Consider the following 22,802-nt stretch of genomic DNA (forward strand, 5'->3'; position numbering starts at 1 on the left):
ATATACATAGCTCATATATTATACAGCGGCAAGCCAAACCGCCTGACTCAACTCACCTTACGTACCCCTGCTAAAACAGGAACTAGCTCACACAGCCAGCAATAAAACTACCCCCCTAAAACTACCCCCTCAGCTCTGTTGTCTCACGACCCCAGTAAACAAAGACATTCCATCGCACGAACATATACACCCAGCCATAAAAACTACCCCTCTCAGTTCTCTACCTCACGAACCCCTGACATAAATATCCCCTTGCATAAACATACACATCTAACCCCCTTTACTGGTCAGGAGCTCAGAGAACAAGACTCTGCTCTGTACCAATGGGGCTCCTGCTCTGGTTAGAGCAGGTCCGCCTCCAACCTTTTGGGACCAGTCAGAAGACCAACAGGACAAGACTCTACCTACTTTATTCTATGTATAAAAATGAATGTAACCTTTGTATAAGTTCTCTTTTTCACCTGACTCCTTACCGAGTTATATGAACTAGATCCGAGCACGTAAAAACTGCGGGACAAGATATCTTTTGACTCATTAAAGCTGCCTTTTGTTACAACTGAAATCCACTCTGTCCAGCGCCCGTGATTTGGTCTCGACTCTCCTGTATTTGAACATCAACAATTGCAAGCGATCTTTGCTTCTCTCGTGAGAAACTTCACAAACTGACTGAAGCTTGGAAAGGTCTCAGTTTCTTATAAGATGTCTATGACCTTTCTATTCCATCTTGAAGTTAGCCAATCTGGAAGTTTAGCGAGGATCTTTTGGTTTTCATTACAGTCATTAAGCACCTCCAGGCCCTTATTCTGAGACATAGCAGCCTCACAGCTGCGACGAAAGTCTACAAGGTCTCTAAGTTCAAAACTGTCCTTGGATCCTATCTTAGGCCATGCATTGAGCTTATCTCTGAAGGACTTGGCGATGAGGAATTTGTTTCCGTACCTTTCTTCAAGAATGGTTCACGCAGCATGGTAGGCTGACTCAGATCCTAACATAAAGTAACTTTCGATGACTTTCTTGGCAGGCCCACCGATATATTTTCTTAAGTAATATATCTTCTCATTTGCTGGTATGTTCTTCCTGTCTATCAGAGTCTGAAAAGAGACCTTCCAGTCAGTGAACGAGAGTGGTTCTCCATTGAATGTTACTGGTTCTGGTATGGGGAGGCGGCTTGGTGCCATCTTCTTGTTGTGTGCTTGTCACAACATGTTGTGGTGAAAGACTGTGAAATGAGCCACTTCTGTGCATGACTTCTTTCACAGATTTGCAGTTAGAGAGTTGTTCTCTCTTCTCGTCCTCTGAGTTTTCATCTTGCTCATACACTTGCATCCGCGCCTTAGCAGCATTTAGTTTCTTGAGCACTTCTAGGTGCTCTAACTCTCTACGCTTGTCTTCTAACGTCCTTCGTCTGGCAGCATTTTCTACCTCTAACTTGACTCGCAGCCCAGCTTCTTCTAAGCTGCGTTTCACAGCCTCAGCTTCTTGCTCCGCTGTCCTCTTCTTATCTTCATCTTCGAGTCTCTGAAGCTCTTCTAGTTGGCGTTGTTGCTTAAAGCTGCTTGGTTAGTAGAAACTTCCGCCGCAGCCTCTTGTCTCTTGACAGATGACACGCTTGAACGTCTGGAGTTGACCTTTGAGTTGCTTAGAGACTGGGAGGAAGCACTTGAGGGCTGATAGTTGAGACTTGACTTATGTGAGAGTTCAGACATGCACAAGGAATTGCTGACCTTCCAGTGCAGCTCTACCTGGTTACTTTGACCTTCTTCCCTGCCTTTTAAATTACACCGTACAGTCTTGATAATAGACATTGTAGCTGCTTCACAAGTATCAACTCTGCGTCGTATATTTCGTTGTCGGGAATGTCAATTTTACGCAAATTTACGTAGACAAGGTTTAGCTCTGTAGAGGTATGGCTAATCTTGTTTAAGAGGTCTTCTAGTAGGTCTTCAGAGCAACAGCCTGTCAGTGACAGTTTTGCTTCCTTTACCAGAGCCTTCCACTTCTCATAGCTGACCCTGAAACGATGTTCGAGCTGTCTCCATCTTTCGTCGCGCAGTTCTCTGCCCTTTTCAGTTAACCTGCAGACCCTCTCACCTTTTCGTGGCTCTTGTTGTGATATCTCATCAGCAGCCTCTGTATCATCATTCGCTGGCAGAAGTGACTCCACACCAGTCTGGGCCTCTTCCTGCTGCTCTGTTTGTTCTGATGAAGGCTTGAAGTTTGCGAGGTGTTGCTGCAGATGCTCAACTTGACCCACCCCATCTCTATCACCTATAGTGAAACTACCTCTTTCTGACATTCTAAATCAAATCAATTCTAGGTAAGGTTTGGATAAGTGAGTAGGTAATTTATTCTCTAATTCACTGTAATTTAAACCTTAGTACTGTAACGTCGGGATAGTGATGGGTGTGGAGTCAGACGCAGAGAGCAGAAGGTAGACGGGAAAAAACGCTTTAATGTCCTCAAGCACAGTAACAGGGACAAACATGGGTGAAGCCCAAAACACAGGCACAACAAAACCCAAACCCACTGTTACCAAAATACCGGACAGCGAAAACCCAAAAGAACACAAACACCACTAACGTAGAATAACCACAAGCCCGCACAAACACCAGCGGGCTAAACTAACTTAAATAACACCCATCCCAAAACCCCAACAAGGAACAGGTGAAAACAATTAGACAAAAACAAACGAAAAGGAAAAAGGGATCGGTGGCAGCTAGTAGACCGGCGACGACCACCGCCGAGCGCCACCCAAACAGGAAGGGGAGCCACCTTCGGTGGTATTCGTGACAAGTACGTGGTATAAACATGTATAATGCTTGTAACAAAGGCTTGAACAAACACCTCATTGGTTGCTTATTACAAAAGGGAGGAAATCAAACTTCACATTTATTTTTCCTGGCATGAATTCACACTTCATCCTTAATTATTATAACGTTACCATCCTAACATACACGCTTCAACCTTTATGAACTACACCCGATGACATGAAAATTTAGCTAACACAGCGCGGGATTACCTTCCCTCCAAAAGTGTGTTGCTACAATAAGGATCCCCGTTACAACAGAATTAGCTACGTAGTTCCGCTTGTCTTATCATTTCCCCCACACAGCGGACACGTAAACAATTCAAACAAAGGACAACGGCATAGACTTACAGGATAACTGTCAGTTACAAGTAGTGCATAGCGTTGCACCAGATCTTCAGTTTCTTGGCAATTTCTCACATGGAATAGCCTTCATTTCTCAGAACAAGAATAGACTGATGAGTTTCAGAAGAAAGTTCTTTGTTTCTGGCCATTTTGAGCCTGTAATCGAACCCACAAATGCTGATGCCCCAGATACTCAACGAGTCCAAAGAAGAGCAGTTTTATTGTTTCTTTAATCACCATTTTTTAAAACAGTTTTCAGCTGTGCTAACATAATTGCAAAAGGGTTTTCAAATGATAAATTAGCCTTTTAAAATGATAAACTTGGATTAGCTAACACACAACGTGCCATTGGAACACAGGAGTGATGGTTGCTGATAATGGGCCTCTGTACGCCTATGTAGATATTCCTTTAAAAATCAGCTGTTTCCAGACACAGTAGTCATTTACAACATCTACTCTGTATTTCTGATACATTTTATGTTATTTTAATGGACAAAAAATGTGCTTTTCTTTCAAAAACAAGGACATTTCTATGTGACCCCAAATCTTTAAACGGTAGTGTATATATTGTGTATTTTTTTTGAGGTGTGGTTTTCTATAAGCCCATGGGCTTCCAACCACACCATTTAAATGTTTTATTTTAAATATATATTTTAATCTGCATTGTTGTTTATTTTCTTTGGTTTAAGTTGCTCAATGCTTTTCTACCCTCTTAGGAGGACACGGTGTTCACCTTTAACTTCAACTTGTTCATGACTAACAACAGTGGAGACAAGTTACACCATATCTAACACCTGGTCTCCTCTGCCCAAGTCTCCAGAGAAGTTAGCTGTGAGCACATCACAGAGGTACTGATCTATGGTTTTATACTGAACCAAAATATAAACGCAACATGCAACGATTTCAAAGATTTTACTGAGTTAGTTTTTTAAAAAACATTTTATTTTTACCTTTATTTAACTAGGCAAGTCAGTTAAGACAAATTCTTATTTTCAATGACGGCCTACCAGGGAACAGTGGGTTATAACTGCCTGTTCATGGGCAGAAGGACAGATTTGTACCTTGTCAGCTCGGGGATTTGAACTTGCAACCTTTCAATTACTAGTCCAACGCTGGAACTACTAGGCTACCCTGCCGCCCCATTTAAGGAATCCAGTCCATTGAAATAAATTCATTAGGCCCTAATCTATGGATTTCACATGAATTCAGATATCCATCTGTTGTTCAGAGATGCCTTCGAAAAAAAAGTAGGAGCGTGAATCAGCAAACCCATCAGTTTCTGCTGTGACCACCATATGCCTCATGCGGTGCGACACATCTCATAGAGTTGATCTGGCTGTTGATTGTGGCCTGTGGAATGTTGTCCCACTCCTCTACAATGGCTGTGCGAAGTTGCTGGATATTGGAGGGAACTGAAACGCGCTGTCGTTCACGTCGATCCAGAGCATCCCAAACACGCTCAATGGGTGACATGTCTGGTGAGTATGCAGGCCAAGGAAGAAATGGGACATTTTCAGCTTCCATGAATTGTCTACAGATCCTTGCGACATTGGGCCGTGCATGACCATGCTGAAACACGGGGGGATGGCGGCTGATGAATGGCACGACAATGGGCCTCAGGAGCTCGTCACAGTATCTCTGCACATTCAAATTACCATTGATATAATACAATTGTGTTCATTGTCCGTAGCTTATGCCTGCCCATACCATAACCCCACGGCCACTCTGTTGACATCAGCAAACCGCTCACCCACAAGATGTCTACCATCTGCCCGGTTCATTTGAAACCTGGATTAATCCTTGTAAAGCACACATCTCCAGCATGCCAGTGGCCATTGAAGGTGAGCATTTGCCCACTGAAGTTGGTTACACTGCCAAACTGCAGCCAGGTCAAGACCCTGGTGAGGACTACAAGCATACAGATGATCTTCCCTGAGATTGAATTTCTGCACACTGTCAGATACATCAATTGCCTAAACCCACAATTTCATCAGCTGTCCGGGTAGCTGGTCTCAGATGATCCCGCAGATGAAGAAGCCGGAGGTCATGGGCTGGCGTGGTTACACGTGGTCTGCGGTTGTGAAGCCGGTTGAACAAACTGCCAAATTCTGTAAAACGACGTTGAACATGGCTTATGGTAGAGAAATGAAAATGTAATCGTCTGGCAACAGCTCTGGTGGACGTTCCTACAATCATGCAAATTGCACACTCCCTCATAACTTGAGACATCTGTGGCATTGTGTTGTGACAAAACATCACCATTTAGAGTGGCCTTTTATCCCCAGTGGTTTAATCAGCTTCTTGACATGCCACACCTGTCAGGTGGATGGATTATCTCAGCAAAGTTTAAATGCTCACTAACAGGTATGTAAATCATTTGTGCACATAACATGAAATAAGCTTTGTATGGAACATTTCAGGGATCTTCTATTTCAGCTCATGAAACATGGGACCAACACTTAACGTTATCTATACTTTTGTTCATTTTCAGTCCCTATACCCACAATGTATTTGTCTGATAAAGTGGGTAAACTGCCTACCCTCTGAGGCAATTTTACACAAACACATGCAAAACAGGTAGCCGACATTAAATATACGAGTTCAATCAAACGTCTACACCATAGTTCATGAGCTGTTCATTAGTCATGAGTTGAATGCGTGGCGTTTTCACATCATGTGACAAAACACCTTTCATTACGTTGTTTTGTAATGATTTGAAAATATCTTACGATTCCTGGATCTCTGAAAATGCCTACGGTCACATTTGTCTCGCTGTGACAATAGTGTACTCAAATCCAAAAATATAGGCCTATGCCATTGCATAATCAAATGCTTCCAACCAAAAGTAAACTATAGGCCTACCATTGTTGGATGAGCATTGGTATCTAGCTGAAGGCTAGTTGTCTGGAGCAATTTGAACAGTCAAATGTGATCCCCGATTATCAAATCAACTAAGCTGACACTGAAATAGCCTGTTAATGACACTTCCATCAATGAACAAGCTGGACCGTCCGTCAACTTTAAAGATTTTAATTGGCTGAATCACTGCTACCAGGATATGACTTGTGCCAACTGTCGTAGTGCAATCTAGACCTACGCCACGTTCTGATGGGACTAATTACAATTGAGCATTTCAGTCACACAACTTGACACTGGCTGATGCAGTGTGTTGTGTAAGGTCAGAATTGGGGTACCTGTTAGCAGCCTTAAAAGCATCCAGGTAAAATGTGTATAACTCGACAGTGTATGAGCCTTAAATTCTAGGCATAACCAAGTGGTCAGACACTCATTCTAACACCCTTCGAATTCACAGACATTCAAACAGCATGGTAAAAAAAGCAGCAATAGACTTAAAGCCTCTGTAGACAGAACAATATAAGTTCTAGGATGAGTAGGAGTCATCTGTAGTTACCCATTGAGTTGGACTATAGCTTAATGCCACAAGCTTGCTTTACTCCATTTCTAGTAAAACTAGCCTCATCATTGTCACACCTTGCTGCCAAAATGCAGTTTATGGATACGTGTGCTTAGATTATTCAGGCCCCATCCTGCAGCAGTTGACCAAAAGTGGCAGGGTGGCCACAGTTAAAAGTGCTGATCACCCCTTAAAGGCCAACATGTGTCGTAAGTGACTGAGATGAGATTAAAATTCGTTACAAAGCATTTACCTAGCCAACTTAGTTACCAAACAAAGTCCTCACTTGTGATATAATCCCCAAACTGGATGCAGCCACATCCCAAAACAATCAGGACAAGGTACAGCTTGTAAGAAATATGTTTTATTAAGAACCAGACTTATTTATATTAAAAACACCGCAAACACTCAATTCAGTCAGTGGTTTCATTTGTTCCTGTGGAGAGAATAAAATGAAGTTAGCTCTCATCTAGGAATATGACATGTAGAACAGATTTCTCCATCTCATACCATTGTATGGAGAGTGACTGGGGTCTGGGCCTAAGTGGTTCCTTTAGGTTGGTTCATTTGCCAGCTGAAGACTTTGACGTATTTAGCCCTAGGTTGGATGCCAGGCATTTCCCTCCCAGGACTAAGGCCTGTGTTGGAAGTAGTTGTGGAGGTCAACGGTCTTCTGGTGGTGGGTGGAAAGGTGGCCTGAAATGCTATGATTGGACAGAGAGTCAGGTGTAAAAAGCTGTAGCAGTTTTACCACCCTCTTTAGCTGCACAACTACCGAACACTTACTTTTTACAGCTTCTCTAGTCAAGATGGTGCCAACTCCTGGAGAGTCTGCCTCAAACCGCCAATATGCAAACAGCTTGTATAGGTCACTCAGTGGATAGACACACCGAACTGTCACCCTAAAAAGAGAACTGAACATTAAAGCCACAAGTGCCTGTAGTGAGAGTTAATGACTGACGTAAATAGTTTTAATTCAACCAATGAGGTAGTAGATTATCAGTGAAGTCACGTACACAGAGGCAGTATCCCTGGTTTTGACTGGTGCGTTCACAGATTGGCTCTTGTGCTCAACGTTGATATCATTTTCGTAGGTAACATGCTGATGGTCAACCTAGATGACAAGAGGACGTCACAAGCCTGAACATGATTCATTGAATATCAAACTGTTGCAATCCAAAAAAACGAAATGGTTGTTCCCTTGTCAGGCCTCATGAGAACTAGACACCTGTCAGTCAAAGTCTAAATATTAATTTAAAATATTCAGCCTGTATGCTGACGGTTTCAGATGGAGGCTTGCTGATCTCGTGGACCGATTCTGCGCCTGAACCAGTGACGGGATGCATTGTTACAGCAGTAGTTCCAGCGTTTATTTTGCAGATTATTTGGACGCATCAGGATTGGGCAAATTCTAAGACATATGTAACCAGAACTAAGTCATGCAGCTGAACAAATTAAGCAAGATGAGTTCTGGGTTACCAGGTTAGATGCTGACAAACTTATTTGAAGTAGTCACTGGTAGGGCCAGTCACTTGATCATTTGAATGATTAAAATTGTATGGGTTGGACAGTTATACCTGGACCCTGGTACCACAGGTGTGGAGTCCAAAGCTAAAGAGAGCCCTGGTGTCATCCGTCTCTTCAGGCCTGCAGGTGGAGTCCAGGAGAAAGGTTCCGTTGGGTTCAGTGCCAGGGATGGCCAGAGTCACATCAGTAACCACTGTCACCACCCCTTCAGTGGAACACACTAGAGAAAGTAGTGTTAGAGCTGGGCTAGAACAAAGTGAATGATCAACACTAAACAGTCAGGCAATAAATTAAGTTGCAGGCAAAGATGAGGCACTAGTAGTTACCTATGACCTCAGTAGTCTGGAAGAGACAAGCTTTGGCCAAGGAACTCTTGACCTCCAAGGTCTTAGGAAGTCGTGAGTGAATTTCAAATGAGCCGTAGAACTGCTTCAAATTGATGTCCTGGGAAAAAAGAGAAGGTACATTTTAAATAATTATAACGCCTACTTGAGCCAACGACAAGCCAATTTAAGCGCTTGACCAATGAGCATCTCACCTTATAAGTGTAGCCAACAGAGAAGAGGGGCACTTCCAGGTTCAGACTCTTGCTGTCATTCTGCATGATGTAGCCCCGCTTGGCTGCCAGATTTGTGGTCAGAATGTAGGGGCCAACACCCACCTCCCACAGGTAGTCAAATGGCTTATGGTCCATTAAGAAACTGATGCTTTTCTCATTGCAGACGCCTTTGAAGACCGGAGGAACTGACGAAGAGAAGATCGGCCCAATAGTTTAGTCAATAGTGCCAAAATGACATCAGGGGTAAACAGTGGTAGATCGCTGGGCTGCGTCCACGTTAGGCAGTGATCAGAACCAGAAGGCTCGGAAGCCCACCTTGAGAATTATCACTTCAACTTACAGACATCATTGAACTGAGCCACGACTGAGGCCAGGTAGTAGAAGGGCTCCTTTTGAGGCATGATGACCAACGTGTAGTTGATGTCCATCGAGAACTGAAGAACCCCCTCTGGAGAGTACTATGGATATGAACTCATTTAGAGGGGGGAACTTTCTCCGTCCTTGGTCTCAAGACTATGTTCCCACTATCTCACAATATTCTAGTATTATGTCTAAACACATAGTCTAAGCTTCTGTAACTATTAGGGTGAAATGCTTCAGTCATAACTCTTAATGTCATTCAGATTCTCTTATTTCTTTAAACATAAATTCCCTTATCAAGAAGCCATGAGGAAATACTGAGAAAAACCACAGTAGTTCATTAGAGAGTAAAAATAAGTATTTCTCTTTACCAGCTTGTGAACAACTGCATCCTCAAATGGCACCCTGAGAATGTAGGCATGTAGGGTACTATTGGGCTGGGTGACCATGGTTATGAAGAGGCCACTTTTATTCACGTCTAGTATGGTGAAGTTGTGACCATTGAGCATCACAGCCACCACGTCAACATCGTAGGAGAGGTTCCCCAGGTAAACAGTAAACACACGATCCTCAAGGACTGTTTCTGTGGTGGTGGGGGGGACAAGTGTCATTAGCAATTATGACCATGGAGCTGAAGAGCCACTTCGGATAGGTTAGCAGAACTTACGGTTAATGATGGTGAGGTGCTGGATCAGAAGGGGTGTGTTCATGGGCCTGTGGAGGCGGAGTCTGGTCTCCACACCACAGTCATCAAGAAAGATTTGTTCATAGTAGAGATGGACCACATAGAACTCATGGTACATGTTGCCCATCACAAAGCTCTGGAAGAGTTGAAACCGTTATGAAGCATCTGCCATTAGGTTATATGGTACAAAGTAGAATATTCAAGGTGTACAGAGGACATGAGTGACTGAAGCCATTTGCAGCTTCTCTGCATCAGAATACAAGGTAAGCGTCTCCATGTGAATGGTCAGATGCCGGCCTAGTACGCTACTGACTTTTCTGTATCCTCCGGCAGCATTGAAGGGGATGCTGATCTGGACAGTGGTGTCACTGATGTCCAGGCTGTAGCCTCGCTCTGCTGTGATGGGCTCATCCAGGAGCTGCCCATCCACCCCCATTGAGATCTTGCTGCTCTCCAACCCAGAGAGGCCAGAGACCAGCGGGGACAGCAGAGTGGGGGTCTGCCAGACCAGCCCCGCCCCATCATACATCCCTTCATCTGGAAAGAGATTACAAGTGTTAAGACCCTGTGAGCAATTCTTCCTCTGGAACCGAGTGATCAAAACATCTCACAGATCTGAAATAACTTCATAGGTGGAAGTATTATTTGCTTAACTGTACCATCACTATTGCTTAAGACAATCCAGTCCCTTCAGGTCTGATCCTTGATTATGTGGAGCCTGATATTACACTGGAACTTACTTATGCTGCACGCAACAATCCAGTCCACCATCATAACCACCCATCTCTGCCTGGAGAACAGTATGGGATGGACCACCTCCACCACTGAACCATTGATCTGGAATTGAATAAAGGATGAAGTGTACTTGCCAACAGTACAAAAGGGGCATTTCAGTAGTCTAAATAAGTGGCTTCCTTCCCATCCTGCATAACCCTTGTTTTAAACATTACGCAATGAAAGACCCTCTTGGAATACAGCCACCAGTGTAGGTCGTTAATGTCAAATTAAGCAAGCCTGAAGACAACCAAGATAAAGGAAGCCATTGAACAGGACATTTAAATCCTCACCATGGAGACAGACCCCATGACAGACCGTGGTGTGTAGGGTGAGCGGAACACCAGTCTCCCCTGGGTGAAGTGGAACACGTAGCCCAGCTCCCGAGCCTCTGAGAATGACATGGGAATCAGCTGCTGTCCCTCCTGCTGGAACATCACCTGCCAGGTAGACGTGGCAGAGCTGTGGGCCTGATGGGGAACAAGAGACAGGACATGCATGGTGGTATTGGGGACAAACTGGTGGAGCTCATCTAATTGACAATTTGCCAAATAGCCTTTAGCTTACTTTAGCAAGGGCAGCAGTCCAGGTATCCGTTGTACCAGACAGACAAGAAACGTCACTCCTCATTGACACCTACAGGGTAACAGAACACTCTCCTATAAAAATACACAAGCCCAACTCCACGAGCCCTGGGTACAGTCTAGATCCATGCATCAGTACCTCCATATAGTTCTCCTCACAGCTGACTTCTCTGGGGGACCAGGGTAGAGGGAGGAAGCAGGTTGCATTCACAGTGTAGGTGGTTTCCACTCCACTTGCAGCAGTTGTGATCAAGTTAAAGCTAAAAGTGAACACCTCATCATCCTAAGATACACAAGCAAGACCTTCAACTGAGACATTTGGTAGCAATTTAACTATAAAATATATTTTTAAAACCCTCCAATGGGCACAGATGTCAATCCAAAGTTTACTCCACATTGGTTCAATGTAATTGAAATGTTGATTTAACCAGTGTACCCATGGGTTGTGGCTTTGAAAAGACCAATGCACAGAAAATATATGAACCTGGTTGTCAGTGTGGCAGGAGAAGTAGGAGGCTCTGAGTTCAGCATGGCCAGGCAGAGGGAGGATACTGAACATGTAGCCACACTCTGACCCATACTGCTTAGTGATGGGGTGAACACCATCAGCATCTAGATAGGGGTAAAGAATTGGTCATATCAAATTATTTGAATATGCTCAAGTCCAATACTAAATAAAAATCAGTTTATTCTTAAGTGGTCCAACAGGCACAGAGAGACTGAAATATGCTGCAGGGAGAGACTTCCTGTCAGCACCAGCTACCAAACCCTGGCCAAGACATGTTAAGATGCCAAGTTCATGAGCTGAACAAACCTGGTTTCAAGCCCATTTTGCATCAGAATTAAAAGGTTAAAAGCCTACTTACCAACCGCTTCAAAGCGAGGTTTGTTCCCAGCAAATTGGAGTTGGATTGTTACCAACATGTATCGATCCCGACACGCAGTCTCAATGGCCCCTATATAGACACACAAGGTGAGAATCTAAAGGGTGGAAACTAAAAGATTCTGACAAACAATTCATACCAGTGTTCTACAGCTTGTATAAAAGGCTCATCTGACCCAATTTAAGTTTCTTACCTCTTGGAAGGTCAGAACATCTTACACTATGCCATACAGACAGGAGTACAAATACTCTGTAAGAAAAACAATAGCACAGGTCAATAAAAGGTTGCCAGCATCAACACACCTATTCAAAACATTTAAGCCCACCACCAAACTTACCCCACCCAACACCCAAAAGCCATTGCTCCGTAGAAGTGTCTAACCCTAGCCAGTAACAGCTAGTAAACTACACCTGCTAGTTAACACAACATCAACTACCACGTACTGACAGTATCCTAGACAACAAAAAAAAAAAAAAAAACAACAGTTGATATGTAGCATGTTCTCTGGCACTTTTATATGGGGGTGGTGCTGTAAGTGAGATAATTAATTAGCTAATTGGGTCACATGGTTGGCCAGCTTGCCAGAGTCTAGGGGCGCAGCTAAATAGTCTGAAGTGGATTCCTCTACTCATCTCCTCTCCTTCCCCCTTTCTTAGGATGTGTTTTCCATCTCCACTGAACAACAATATAAACGTATCATGTAAAGTGTTGGTTCCATGTTTCATGAGCAGAAATAAAAGATCCCAGACATTTTCCATACGAACGAAAAGCTTATTTCTATCAAACTTTGTGCACAAATTTGTTTACATCCCTGTTAGTGAGCATTTCTAAGATAATCCATTCACTTGACAGCTGTGGCATATCAAGAAGCTGATTAAACATCATGATCATTACACAGATGTACCTTGTACTGAGGACAATAAAAGGCCACTCTAAAATTTGTCACACAACACAATGCCACAGATATCTCAGGTTTTGAAGGAGAGTGCAATTGGCATGCTGACTGCAAGAATGTCCACCAGAGCTGTTGCCAGAGAATTGAATGTTCATTTCTCTACCATAAGCCGCATCCACAGACCTTGTGTACGTCGTCTTGTGGGCGAGTGGTTTGCTGATGTTAACGTTGATAACAGAGTGCCCATGGTGGAGGTGGGGTTATGGTATTGGCGGCATAAACTACGGACAACGAACACAATTGCATTTTATCGATGGCAATTTGAATGCATAGAGATACCGTGATGAGATCCTGAGGCCCGTTGTAGTGCCATTTATCCACCGCCATCACCTCCTGTTTCAGCATAATAATGCACATCCCCATGTTGCAAGGATCTGTGCACAATTCCTGGAAGCTGAAAAGGTCCCAGTCCTTCCATATGGCCTGCATACTCACCAGACATGTCACCCATTGAGCATGTGTGGGATGATCTGAATCGATGTGTATGACAGTGTGTTCCAGTTCTCGCCAATAGCTTCGGGCAGCCATTGAAGAGGGGTTGGACAACAGCCTGATCAACGCTATGTGAAGGAAATATGTTGCGCTGCATGAGGCAAATGGTGCTCACACAAGATACTGACTGGTTTTCTGATCCACCCCCCTATTTCTTTTGAAGGTATCTGTGACCAACTGATCCATATCTGTATTCCCAGTCATGTGAAACCCATAGATTAGGTCCTAATTTAATTATTTTAATTGACTGATTTTCTGTAACTGAGTCAAATCTTTGTTGCATTTAATATTTTTGTTCAGTATACATAGTCTATGATTGATATTTATACATGTCATTTCATATTCATGGTACAGAATAAGATCATTAGATCTTTTCACATCAGATATTTTTCAGAGCTGATCTGATTTGTAAAAAAATAAAAATAAATTGGGCTGCTTGTGTAAATGCAGCCTTTTTGGTGAGTTTAGTGACCCAAGTCAAGAGTTATATTTTCACTCGGCAATGGGCTCATTATATGAAATACATTTAGCTGGGATTTTAACCAACTTCCCAAATTTGCAAACATGTTTTCATGATTTATTGGGCATTCAACCGAGCATCTTCCCTGTAACAGCAATCAAAGCTCCCATCCCAACTATCGCCACACCCACATACTGCCCACTGCCCTGACCTCTGTTGGAGACTAGTGTATTAAATAGGCAGCAGAGGTTAGAGGGCAAAGGTTGAGTTGACAGGGTGTTCAATAGAGACAGTGACGATGTCATTAGCAGGGTAGGGACACTGAACGGTCAGCCTGAAACAAAACACAATTGTTAAGAGAACGGAACATTTGAATGTTAGTGTGTAAATAGTGTGTGTGCGTGCATCCATGTGTGTTGTTACCTGTAGGGAGAGTCTTGCAGATGAGGCCCTCCCTCACCCTCCCTTTGGCATATCAGACCATGACTATCTACCTGCTTCCTGTTTACAGACAAAATCTCAAAACAGGAAGTACCAGTGACGTGCTCAATACAGAAGTGGTCTGTTGAAGCAGACACAAGGCTACAAGACTGTTTTGCTAGTACAGACTGGAATATGTTCTGGGATTCTTCCAATAGCATCAAGGTGTTTACCACATCAGTCACGGGCTTCATCAACAAGTGCATAGATGACTTCATCCCCACAGCAACTACGCAAACGAACCCAAACCAAAACCATGGATTACAGGCAATATCGGTGCTCTGCTAAAGGCTATAGCTACTGCTTACAAGAAAGCCCGCTACGATCTCCGATGAGACATCAAACATTCAAAAGGACAATATGGGAGGAAGGTGGAATCCTATTAGACCGGATCTCACTCTCCGTGGCTGATGAAAGTTAAGCTTTAAAAAAGTTTAAACTCACAAGGCCACCGGGCCAGACGGAATACCAGTGAGTGTTCTTGGAGAATGTTCAGAGACCAGCAAGTGTCTTCACTGACATTTCCACTCTCTCTTTGTCCCAGTCGTTAATCCCAACACGTTTCAAGTTACCACCATTTTCCCTGTTCTCAAGAACTCCAAGGTAACCTGCCTAAATGAATATCGCCCTGTAGCACTCAACTGTAATTATGAAGTTCATTGAAAAGGCTGGTCATAACACATCAACACCATCATCCTAGACACCCTGAGTCCATTTCAATTTTCATATCGCCCCAACAGTTCCACAGATTACGCAATCTCAAATGCACTTCACAATGCCCTCTCCAACCTGGACAACAGGAGAAATAACTGGGTGGACAGCCCATTACAACACTGGGGCCAAGCCCCCTGCCATCCAGGACCTCTGTATCTGGCGGTGTCAGAAGAAGGACTAAAAATGGCCAAAGACTTCAGCCACCCAAGCCATAGACCGTTCACTTTGATACCGTCCGGCAATCGATACCGGAGCATCGGCTCTTAGACCGACAGGCTCAGAGACCGCTTCTACCACCAAGCCATAAGACTGCTACATACTTAATGAAATGGTTACACAGACTATATGCATTGACCCTATCTTGCACTGACTCTACGCACACTCACAAGTATTCAGCGCATGTGACAAGTATAATACATGTTTTTACATTTTAGTCATTTAGCAACACTCTTATCCAGAGCAATTAGGGTTAAGTGTCTTGCTCAAGGGCACAGTGGCAGATATTTCACCTAGTCGGCACTGGGATCTGAACCAGCAACCTTTCGGTTACTGGCCCAACGCTCTTAACCGTTGAAGTTTCAAATGCATTCTGACATTACTGAAAGTGTAGGTATTTTAACATTACTATTGTTTAACAGAGAACAACACTTTTGATCAATGAAATATTGAATCAGTCGTCTTCCTCAAATGAACGGGATGATGAAATCTTTGCAAGAGGGAGGGAATCTGATTTCATTGGTTCTCAAGTGGCGGCTCAGGCAATATATTCAGGATAAATTGATTTAACCCCGAGTAAGCCTGCCCCGAGCAGGTTATTTATGAACGATTAATTGGCATAAAATTTTACCTGGCTAAAAAGGTGAGCCACTTTCATGGTACTGGTTATCCCGAGTTGAACTCAGAGTTGACCAAAGTTATCTAGAATTCCTGAAATCTGATTCGTAGTATCGGGCTCTGATTCTCATACAGTACACTAGCAAATTCCCCTCAACCTAGATGAGACATAATATACTGTATACTTAACACGTATGTTTATTTCATAACTCCAACTGGAACTGGTGATATGCCCACAGATGTTTGTATTGACCATTATGTTGGTAACAATTGAATAAACTCGAACCAACAACTGTATTCTGTGGCTCAACACACACACACTCTCACGGTAGATACAGCCTGACTCAGACTAGACATTGTAAATCTGGGACACTAATTAGTATGATATTGTAATGGCCTCTATAAATCATAAATGAGCGAATGTCCACAAAAGTTCTTGAGTCCTTCAATGAAAACTCACAGGCTAGTGCAAAAGTACCATGCACAAAGAAAAAGCCAGGTTACAACCTGCGGTGCCCCGACCCCCTGCCCAGATCCCCTGCCCCCCACATAACTGACCAGGAGGGTCGCTACACAGCCCCCTCACCACAAAGTCCCTTGTTCCAGAGGGAACAAAAAGTCCCGGAAGCGACCCGGAGGTCTCCTTTTTTTCCTACGCGGGTGTGATGGGGCTCACAGGCATAGGGGGTTCAGTCTGTGGTAGGGGGCTATCCCTCTGGGGCACCGGGGACACAGCCTGTGGCTCTGGGGAACCACTCGGTGACATAGGGGGTATAGGAGGAGCGGGACTTCTGGAGCTCTAACTGTGGGCAGAATGTAATTTCCAGAGGGAGGGGTTTGGGGCGAAGAGGCCCCTCTGTATGGGGATTACCTGCCACATTTCTCCCTCTGGGAGGCAGCTGGATCCAGTACACCATCTTCTCCCATCCTATCCAGGACCATGCACCGTCCCACCCAGTGACTCTCCAGCTTGGGGCAACTACGTTTCTTTCTTTCTTTCTCATCAGAGATGATGGCCAGCTGCTGCGCTAGCGTTTTGTTGAAGTGCTCCACGAGGCCATCGCTCTACGGGTGAGGCGGAGTGGTGCGGCTTTTGTGCCTATCCAGCCACTCACACATGGTGACGAACACACGGGACTGTCGCTGTGAATGGACTCAGCGACAAACTTGCTGAACATATGGCTGTGAGGGCATCGACGATGGTCTCTGCTTCCTGGAGTGTAGGTTTCAGGCCATTTTGTGAAATAGTCCATGGCCGAGAAACACCCAGCGGTTTCCACGGTCTGTGGTGGGGTACGGCCCGACTACATCCACTTCCAAACTGTCCAATCCCTACTCCTCCATGCATGCCCTAGAGCACAGCCTCCCTCAGTGCTTTGGGGATCGCCACCTGCCACCTATCCTCTCCTGTAGCTGGCTCCTTCCATGCTCACTGTAGCATGCCATCAGCCAGCCGCACCTCCACCCACTCTAGCACTGGCTGCAGATCTGTGTCCTGCTGCTGCCTCCATTTAGCCAATTTGACAGTCTGCAGCTCACAGCAGACAGGCACGCTCACCTGGCATACTGAGGCACCAACCCCCTCCTCCGCACACAGCTCTCTCTCATGGGCCTCTCTCAGCTCCCGTGTGCAGTACAGGGCCGGCGTTAGAGTGGCCCGATGTACAACTGTGAAGTCGTACAGCTGGAGCTCCTCCAACCAGCATGCGACCTGCCCCTCTGGCTCTTTAAAAAACATGAGCCACTGGAGAGTGGAGTGATAACTCCTTACAGTGAAGGGCAAGCCACACAGGTAGTACTTGAAGTGTTTGATGGACTCCACTACAGCGAGGAGCTCTTGCCATATGACACAGTAGCAGTGTGTGTTTGTTGAATGTCTTGCTGAAGTACGCCACTACTCTCTCCCCTTCTGGCCCCACCTGGGCCAGCACCCCACCCATGCCCACATCTGTGTTCAGGAAAAAGGGCAAGGTGGGGGAGGTGAGCACATGGGCCTCGATCAGTGTACGCTAGAGGGTGTTGGAGACCTCCTGCCACTCTGCTGTCCTTTGGCAGCAGGCGGTTCAAGGGAGTGGCAACACTGGAGAAGCCCCGTACAAACCTCCTGTAGTACGAGACCAGGAAGCTCTTCAGCTGCTGCTGGTTAGTGGGAATGGGCCAGTCTTGGACAGCCCACACTTTGTCCCCAGGACAGACTGGAAGGAGCTGCCATGGGCCAGGATGTCGTCTCATGTAGACCAGACACTCCTGTTGGGGAATGCCAGCCAGCACCCTATCAATCACCCGCCCAAAAGTAGCTGGAGCGCCATGGGCCAGGATGTCGAAGAACCAGGACCTTGAACTGCCAGTGCCCTCTGTTGGTGGGCCGCCCAAAGCAGTCTTGGTCCTGGGGAGAGGAGAACCTGCCAGTGACCACTGTTGGTGGTCGAAAGCAGTCTTGGCTCTGGGGAGAGGAGAACCTGCCAGTGCCCTGTGTTGGTGGGCGAAAGCAGTCTTGGCTCTGGGGAGAGGAGAACCTGCCAGTGCCCTCTTTTGGTGGGCGAAAGAAGTCTTGGCTCTGGGGAGAGGAGAACCTGCCAGTGCCCTCTGTTGGTGGGCGAAAGCAGTCTTGGCTCTGGAGAGAGGAGAACCTGCCAGTGCCCTCTGCGGAGGTCCAGTGAGGGAGCTAGGAGGACGTCCTAACCAGGTTCAGTGAGGGAGCTAGGAGGACGTCCTAGCCAGGTTCAGTGAGGGAGCTAGAGGACGTCCTAACCAGGTTCAGTGAGGGAGCTAGAGGACGTCCTAACCAGGTTCAGTGACTCTTCGTTACATGATATAGGGTATGACTCCTTCCTGGTTACCGTATTCTGTAGTCCGCACATAACCTCAGCTTATCCCCCTTCTTAGGAATCACGACTATTGGTGCCGCCCAGGGGCTGCCTGAGGGCTCAATGAAGGCTGCCCACTGCATCTCCAACGGCCTTGTCTGCTGCCTTGTCTGCTTGTGTGCCAGTGGGATATGGCTAGGATGCATCTTGATGGGCCGAGCGTCCCCTCGTGCTGCACCAGAATCTGACCCACCTCCTCTTCACTCAGAGCAAAGCTGTCTCTGAATTCCAACAGCAACAGCCATTCCTGCTGCTCGGGGTCAAGGCCATCACAGCTCCTCTCCCATATCTATCTCACTGCGGACAGTGTCCTCTTCTCTCCCATCTGGGGTGGCTGGGCTGGCCCCGGCTCACAGATGGACGTTTCATGGAGGTAGCTGGGGAAAGTAACACACAGATGGTGGTTGTGGGCTTGAACCGAGTCCAACCTAGTACAATGTCCGTTCTCACCAGGGTTACTGTAGACAGTGACAGCGAAGAGACAAAAGTCCCCAACACCGTTCCGGCCAACCACAACAACAGGCTCCATTCTCATGCAGCAGTCTGCTCCTGAGCTCTGTGGGACTTTGGGTAATCCCTGCGTAGATGGCCTGGCTGGCCACACCCCCAGCAGACCAAATGGCCAGAGCGTGTGCTGCATGCTGTCTGTAGTGCAATAGAACGATTGAGTTTAGTTATTTTCACGCAGGTTTTTCCACACAGTGGGTGTACTGTATCAACATGCCCCCACGGAAGCTCCAGTCCATACAATCTCCAAGGCTTTCTGTAATGAATCAAACACGACAGCGTCTTGGGTTTACCGAGAATGGTGCGACCCCCCCAACAAATGGGGAATGGAATTAAAACATTTTCAGGGGGGGTCTCTCAGTTGGTTGAGGGGCAGCTCTCGGGGAACTATGGGAAGGGGATCCTGGGGGCTGGTCGCCTGGCAGTTGGGCGCTTGGGCCGATGGCTGATGGGGACCTGAACCAGCGATCTGTTTTTTGGCCTTGTGGGAGATCTGTCAACGTGCCCTTGTTTAGGGCGGTGACCCTGGTTGCTTCTGTGAGTCACTCTGGAAGATGGCTAATGTGATGTAGATGTTGTGCAGCTATACTGCAAGTAGATATAATTGTTTTATTAAATAGTACAACATAAAGAAAAATAATTACAAAAAAAGATTAGTGCAAGCTAATATACGGGGCCACAAACAGGCAAATAACTGTGCAGCACAAAAGTGGTGTGCAAAACGGCATCTCGGAACGCACAACTCATCGGTGCATGTCACCGATGGGCAAATGCAGCAGACAACCACACCGGGTTCCACTCATATCAGCTAACATCAAGAAGAACTGTGGGCACGCAACCACCAACACTGAACAATTGAGGAGCGGAAAAACATTGCCTGGTCCGACAAATCCCGGTTCCATCATGATGGCAGAGTCCCGATTTGGTTTAAGCAGCATGAGTTAATGTCCCCATCCTGTCTGTTGACAACAGTGGTGTAATGCTGTGGTGGATGTTTTCCTGGCACACGTTAGGTCCAACACCGTTCACCTGATGACCGAGGTCAGCCTGCAGGCGCCCGGTCTGCCACAAGGAGTCGCTAGAGCGCGATGAGCCAAATCAAGCCCGCCCAGCCCCTGGACAATGCTGGGCCAATTGTGTGCGACCCTATGGGACCCCCGATCATGATCGAACCCGGGTCTGTAGTAGCGCCTCCAGCACTGTGATGCAGGAGGCCCTTTTAGCGGGCTCTCTTGTATGCATCCATGTCCTATTCCCTCTGCTCTCGGTGATGCATTTTCTTCTTTGACGCACCTTATGTCTAAACTTCTTTACAGTGAAATGATCTTGATTGGTGATCTCAACTGGTTGGTTAAAGCCGGTGTCTGATGGTTTAAAAATGTTTTGTAATTCTATGAATCTTACCCAGTTGATTAACTCACCCACTCGCCCAAATCTTAAATGCCCAGATAAATCTACCCTGATTGATTTGATATTAACAAATGTTCCACATAAATATTCTGCGGTTGGTGATTTTTGTAATGATTTAAGTGACCATTGTGTTGTTGTTGCTGTTAGAAATATGAAGGTTCCTAAGACAAACCCACGTTTTATTCGTAAGAGAAATTTGAAGTGTTTTAATGAGCAGGCTTTCTTTCATGATTTGTTTTATTTTGACTGGAGCAAGATTGAGTTTACCCCTGATGTGGAAACTGCCTGGATATTCTTTCACTGTTCCAAATGTCCGAACTGAATTTGGTAAAAGGGCTTTTATGTACTCTGCGCCATCGTCTTGGAACGCCTTACAAAATACTTTTAAACTGGAAGAACTTGTATTGGTATTTTTAAATCACTGATGAATGACCTTGAGACTGATTCCCTGACCTGTCAATGTTAATTTGTTGTTTTTGATTTTTGTTATACCCTTGTGAATTCTATGGTTTTTACTAGATTACTTGTAGTTTATGTTTGTCTGTAACTTTTGTAATGACTTGGTGCTACCTATCTTGGCCAGGATGCTCTTGAAAAAGAGATTTTAAATCTCAATGAGCCCTTCCTGGTTAAATAAGTTTAATAAAATAAAAATTCCTTGTAAGCGATAGATTAGCCTTTAACCCAGCACTGATATTGTCTGTAATTCATGGTTTATTTTGGATACATTCGTAGTCACTGTAGGGATGACAGTCTGTGCACTTATTGAAGCCTGTGACTTTTGGTGGTAAACTCAATGTCTGTGTGTCGTCATCACAGGAGGCTGCTGAGTCCAAGAAGACTCTTGTCTGGAATAGAGCAAATGAAACAGCTGGAAACCATGTATTGGATAGCATTCTGCTCCAGCCATTAACACAAGCCAGTCCTCTCCAAATAAAAAGGTGCCACCAACCTCCTGTGAGTCATGTATATCGTCCTAAGGTCATGATTGTGTTGCTCATATTTGGTTTAATCATTTTATATTGGATGAACCCCAAAACATATCCCAATCTGTGCTAGCGAAAATCTTGTAGCCTCGCGTTTGTCGTCCTACCACTTCCGTATTGAGCGCATCACTGGCACTTCCCGTTTGAGCTTTTGTTTGTAAAACAGAATCACGTTTAGATTTGCTGAAGGACCTTATGCGTAATGACTCGGGATGAGCCAGCTGGGTCTGTGAAGCACCGTAGGAGAGAAAGTCTTTGTTCTGCGGCAGGTAGCCTAGTGGTTGCAAGATTGAATATGAGCTGACAAGGTCAAACTATTTTTTTAAGTCGTTCTGCCCCTGAACACAGTTAACCCACTGTTCCTAGGCAGTCTTTGAAAATAAGACTTAACCAACGTAATAAAAAATAAAAACTGGGAGAAACGCCAAGAATCAGACAACTCCACCGTCTGTCCACACACTGGAATCCACACCCATGCCCACTTCATCCACCCAGCAGACTTATGACCTGATGCCCTTGCCTCAGCCAGATCCGATGTCCAGCCACAAGCATTCCAGTGATCCTACACTCAGACCACCTTGAAGTATTGTCCCTTTCCACTGCTAGGCTTACCCACATTGCCAGCCACTATCGTCCACTAGTGCAATTTCAGTTTACTTGACACCAATATAACAACCTTAGTGTTCAGGCTACTGTAAATTACGTTGGTTAACAGTCTTATTTTCGGGGCGGCAATGCTATGTCCAATGCTCGAACCACTAGGGTAGCCTAGTGGTTAGAGCATTGGACTAGTAACCGAAAGGTTGCAAGTTCAAATCCCTGAGCTGACAAGGTACAAATCTGCCGTTCATTGAAAATAATGTTCTTAACTGACTTGCCTAGTAAAATAAAAAATGTATGGCTGTAGCCCACAAACACCCTAAAGAAACAGAACTGTTGGGACTAGAGATAAAAGGAAAAGCCTGGTCATAACTTGGGGCGGTTTCCACTGGCACTTGAAGGGTCAAATAGCTGGCTTCAAAAAAATGCTGAACTTCACACTGGGTCAAGGGGCGGTAGGGTAGCCTTATGGTTAGTGTTGGACTAGTAACGAAAGGTTGCAAGTTCAAATCCCCGAGCTGACAAGGTACAAATCTGCCGTTCATTGAAAATAATGTT

At 45.3% G+C, this 22,802-nt stretch overlaps 1 protein-coding gene across 5 annotated transcripts; it reads right to left on the reverse strand.

Annotated features, from left to right (window-relative positions):
* Positions 1-6,910: 6,910 nt before the first annotated feature.
* On the reverse strand, positions 6,911-12,409 carry LOC115120079 (uncharacterized). Of its 5 annotated transcripts, XM_065014924.1 has the most exons (19): positions 12,277-12,409; positions 12,133-12,188; positions 11,922-12,011; positions 11,540-11,667; positions 11,195-11,338; positions 11,039-11,107; positions 10,765-10,941; positions 10,438-10,534; positions 10,011-10,234; positions 9,680-9,833; positions 9,384-9,595; positions 8,993-9,110; positions 8,632-8,837; positions 8,420-8,537; positions 8,144-8,313; positions 7,583-7,680; positions 7,353-7,468; positions 7,077-7,270; positions 6,911-7,002 (listed from the first exon to the last, which is right to left on the reverse strand). In XM_065014924.1, the coding sequence occupies exons 1-18, from the start codon at positions 12,297-12,299 to the stop codon at positions 7,107-7,109; spliced, it is 2,364 nt and encodes a 787-aa protein (XP_064870996.1). In that variant the 5' UTR covers positions 12,300-12,409; the 3' UTR covers positions 6,911-7,002; positions 7,077-7,106. The 5 variants fall into 5 exon arrangements, with proteins under 5 accessions (XP_064870996.1, XP_064870998.1, XP_064870997.1 ...); XM_065014926.1 differs by lacking the exon at positions 11,922-12,011; XM_065014925.1 differs by lacking the exon at positions 11,039-11,107.
* Positions 12,410-22,802: the final 10,393 nt, after the last annotated feature.

Source organism: Oncorhynchus nerka, unplaced genomic scaffold, assembly GCF_034236695.1.
Source record: "Oncorhynchus nerka isolate Pitt River unplaced genomic scaffold, Oner_Uvic_2.0 unplaced_scaffold_1905, whole genome shotgun sequence".
Classification (NCBI taxonomy): Eukaryota; Metazoa; Chordata; class Actinopteri; order Salmoniformes; family Salmonidae; genus Oncorhynchus; species Oncorhynchus nerka.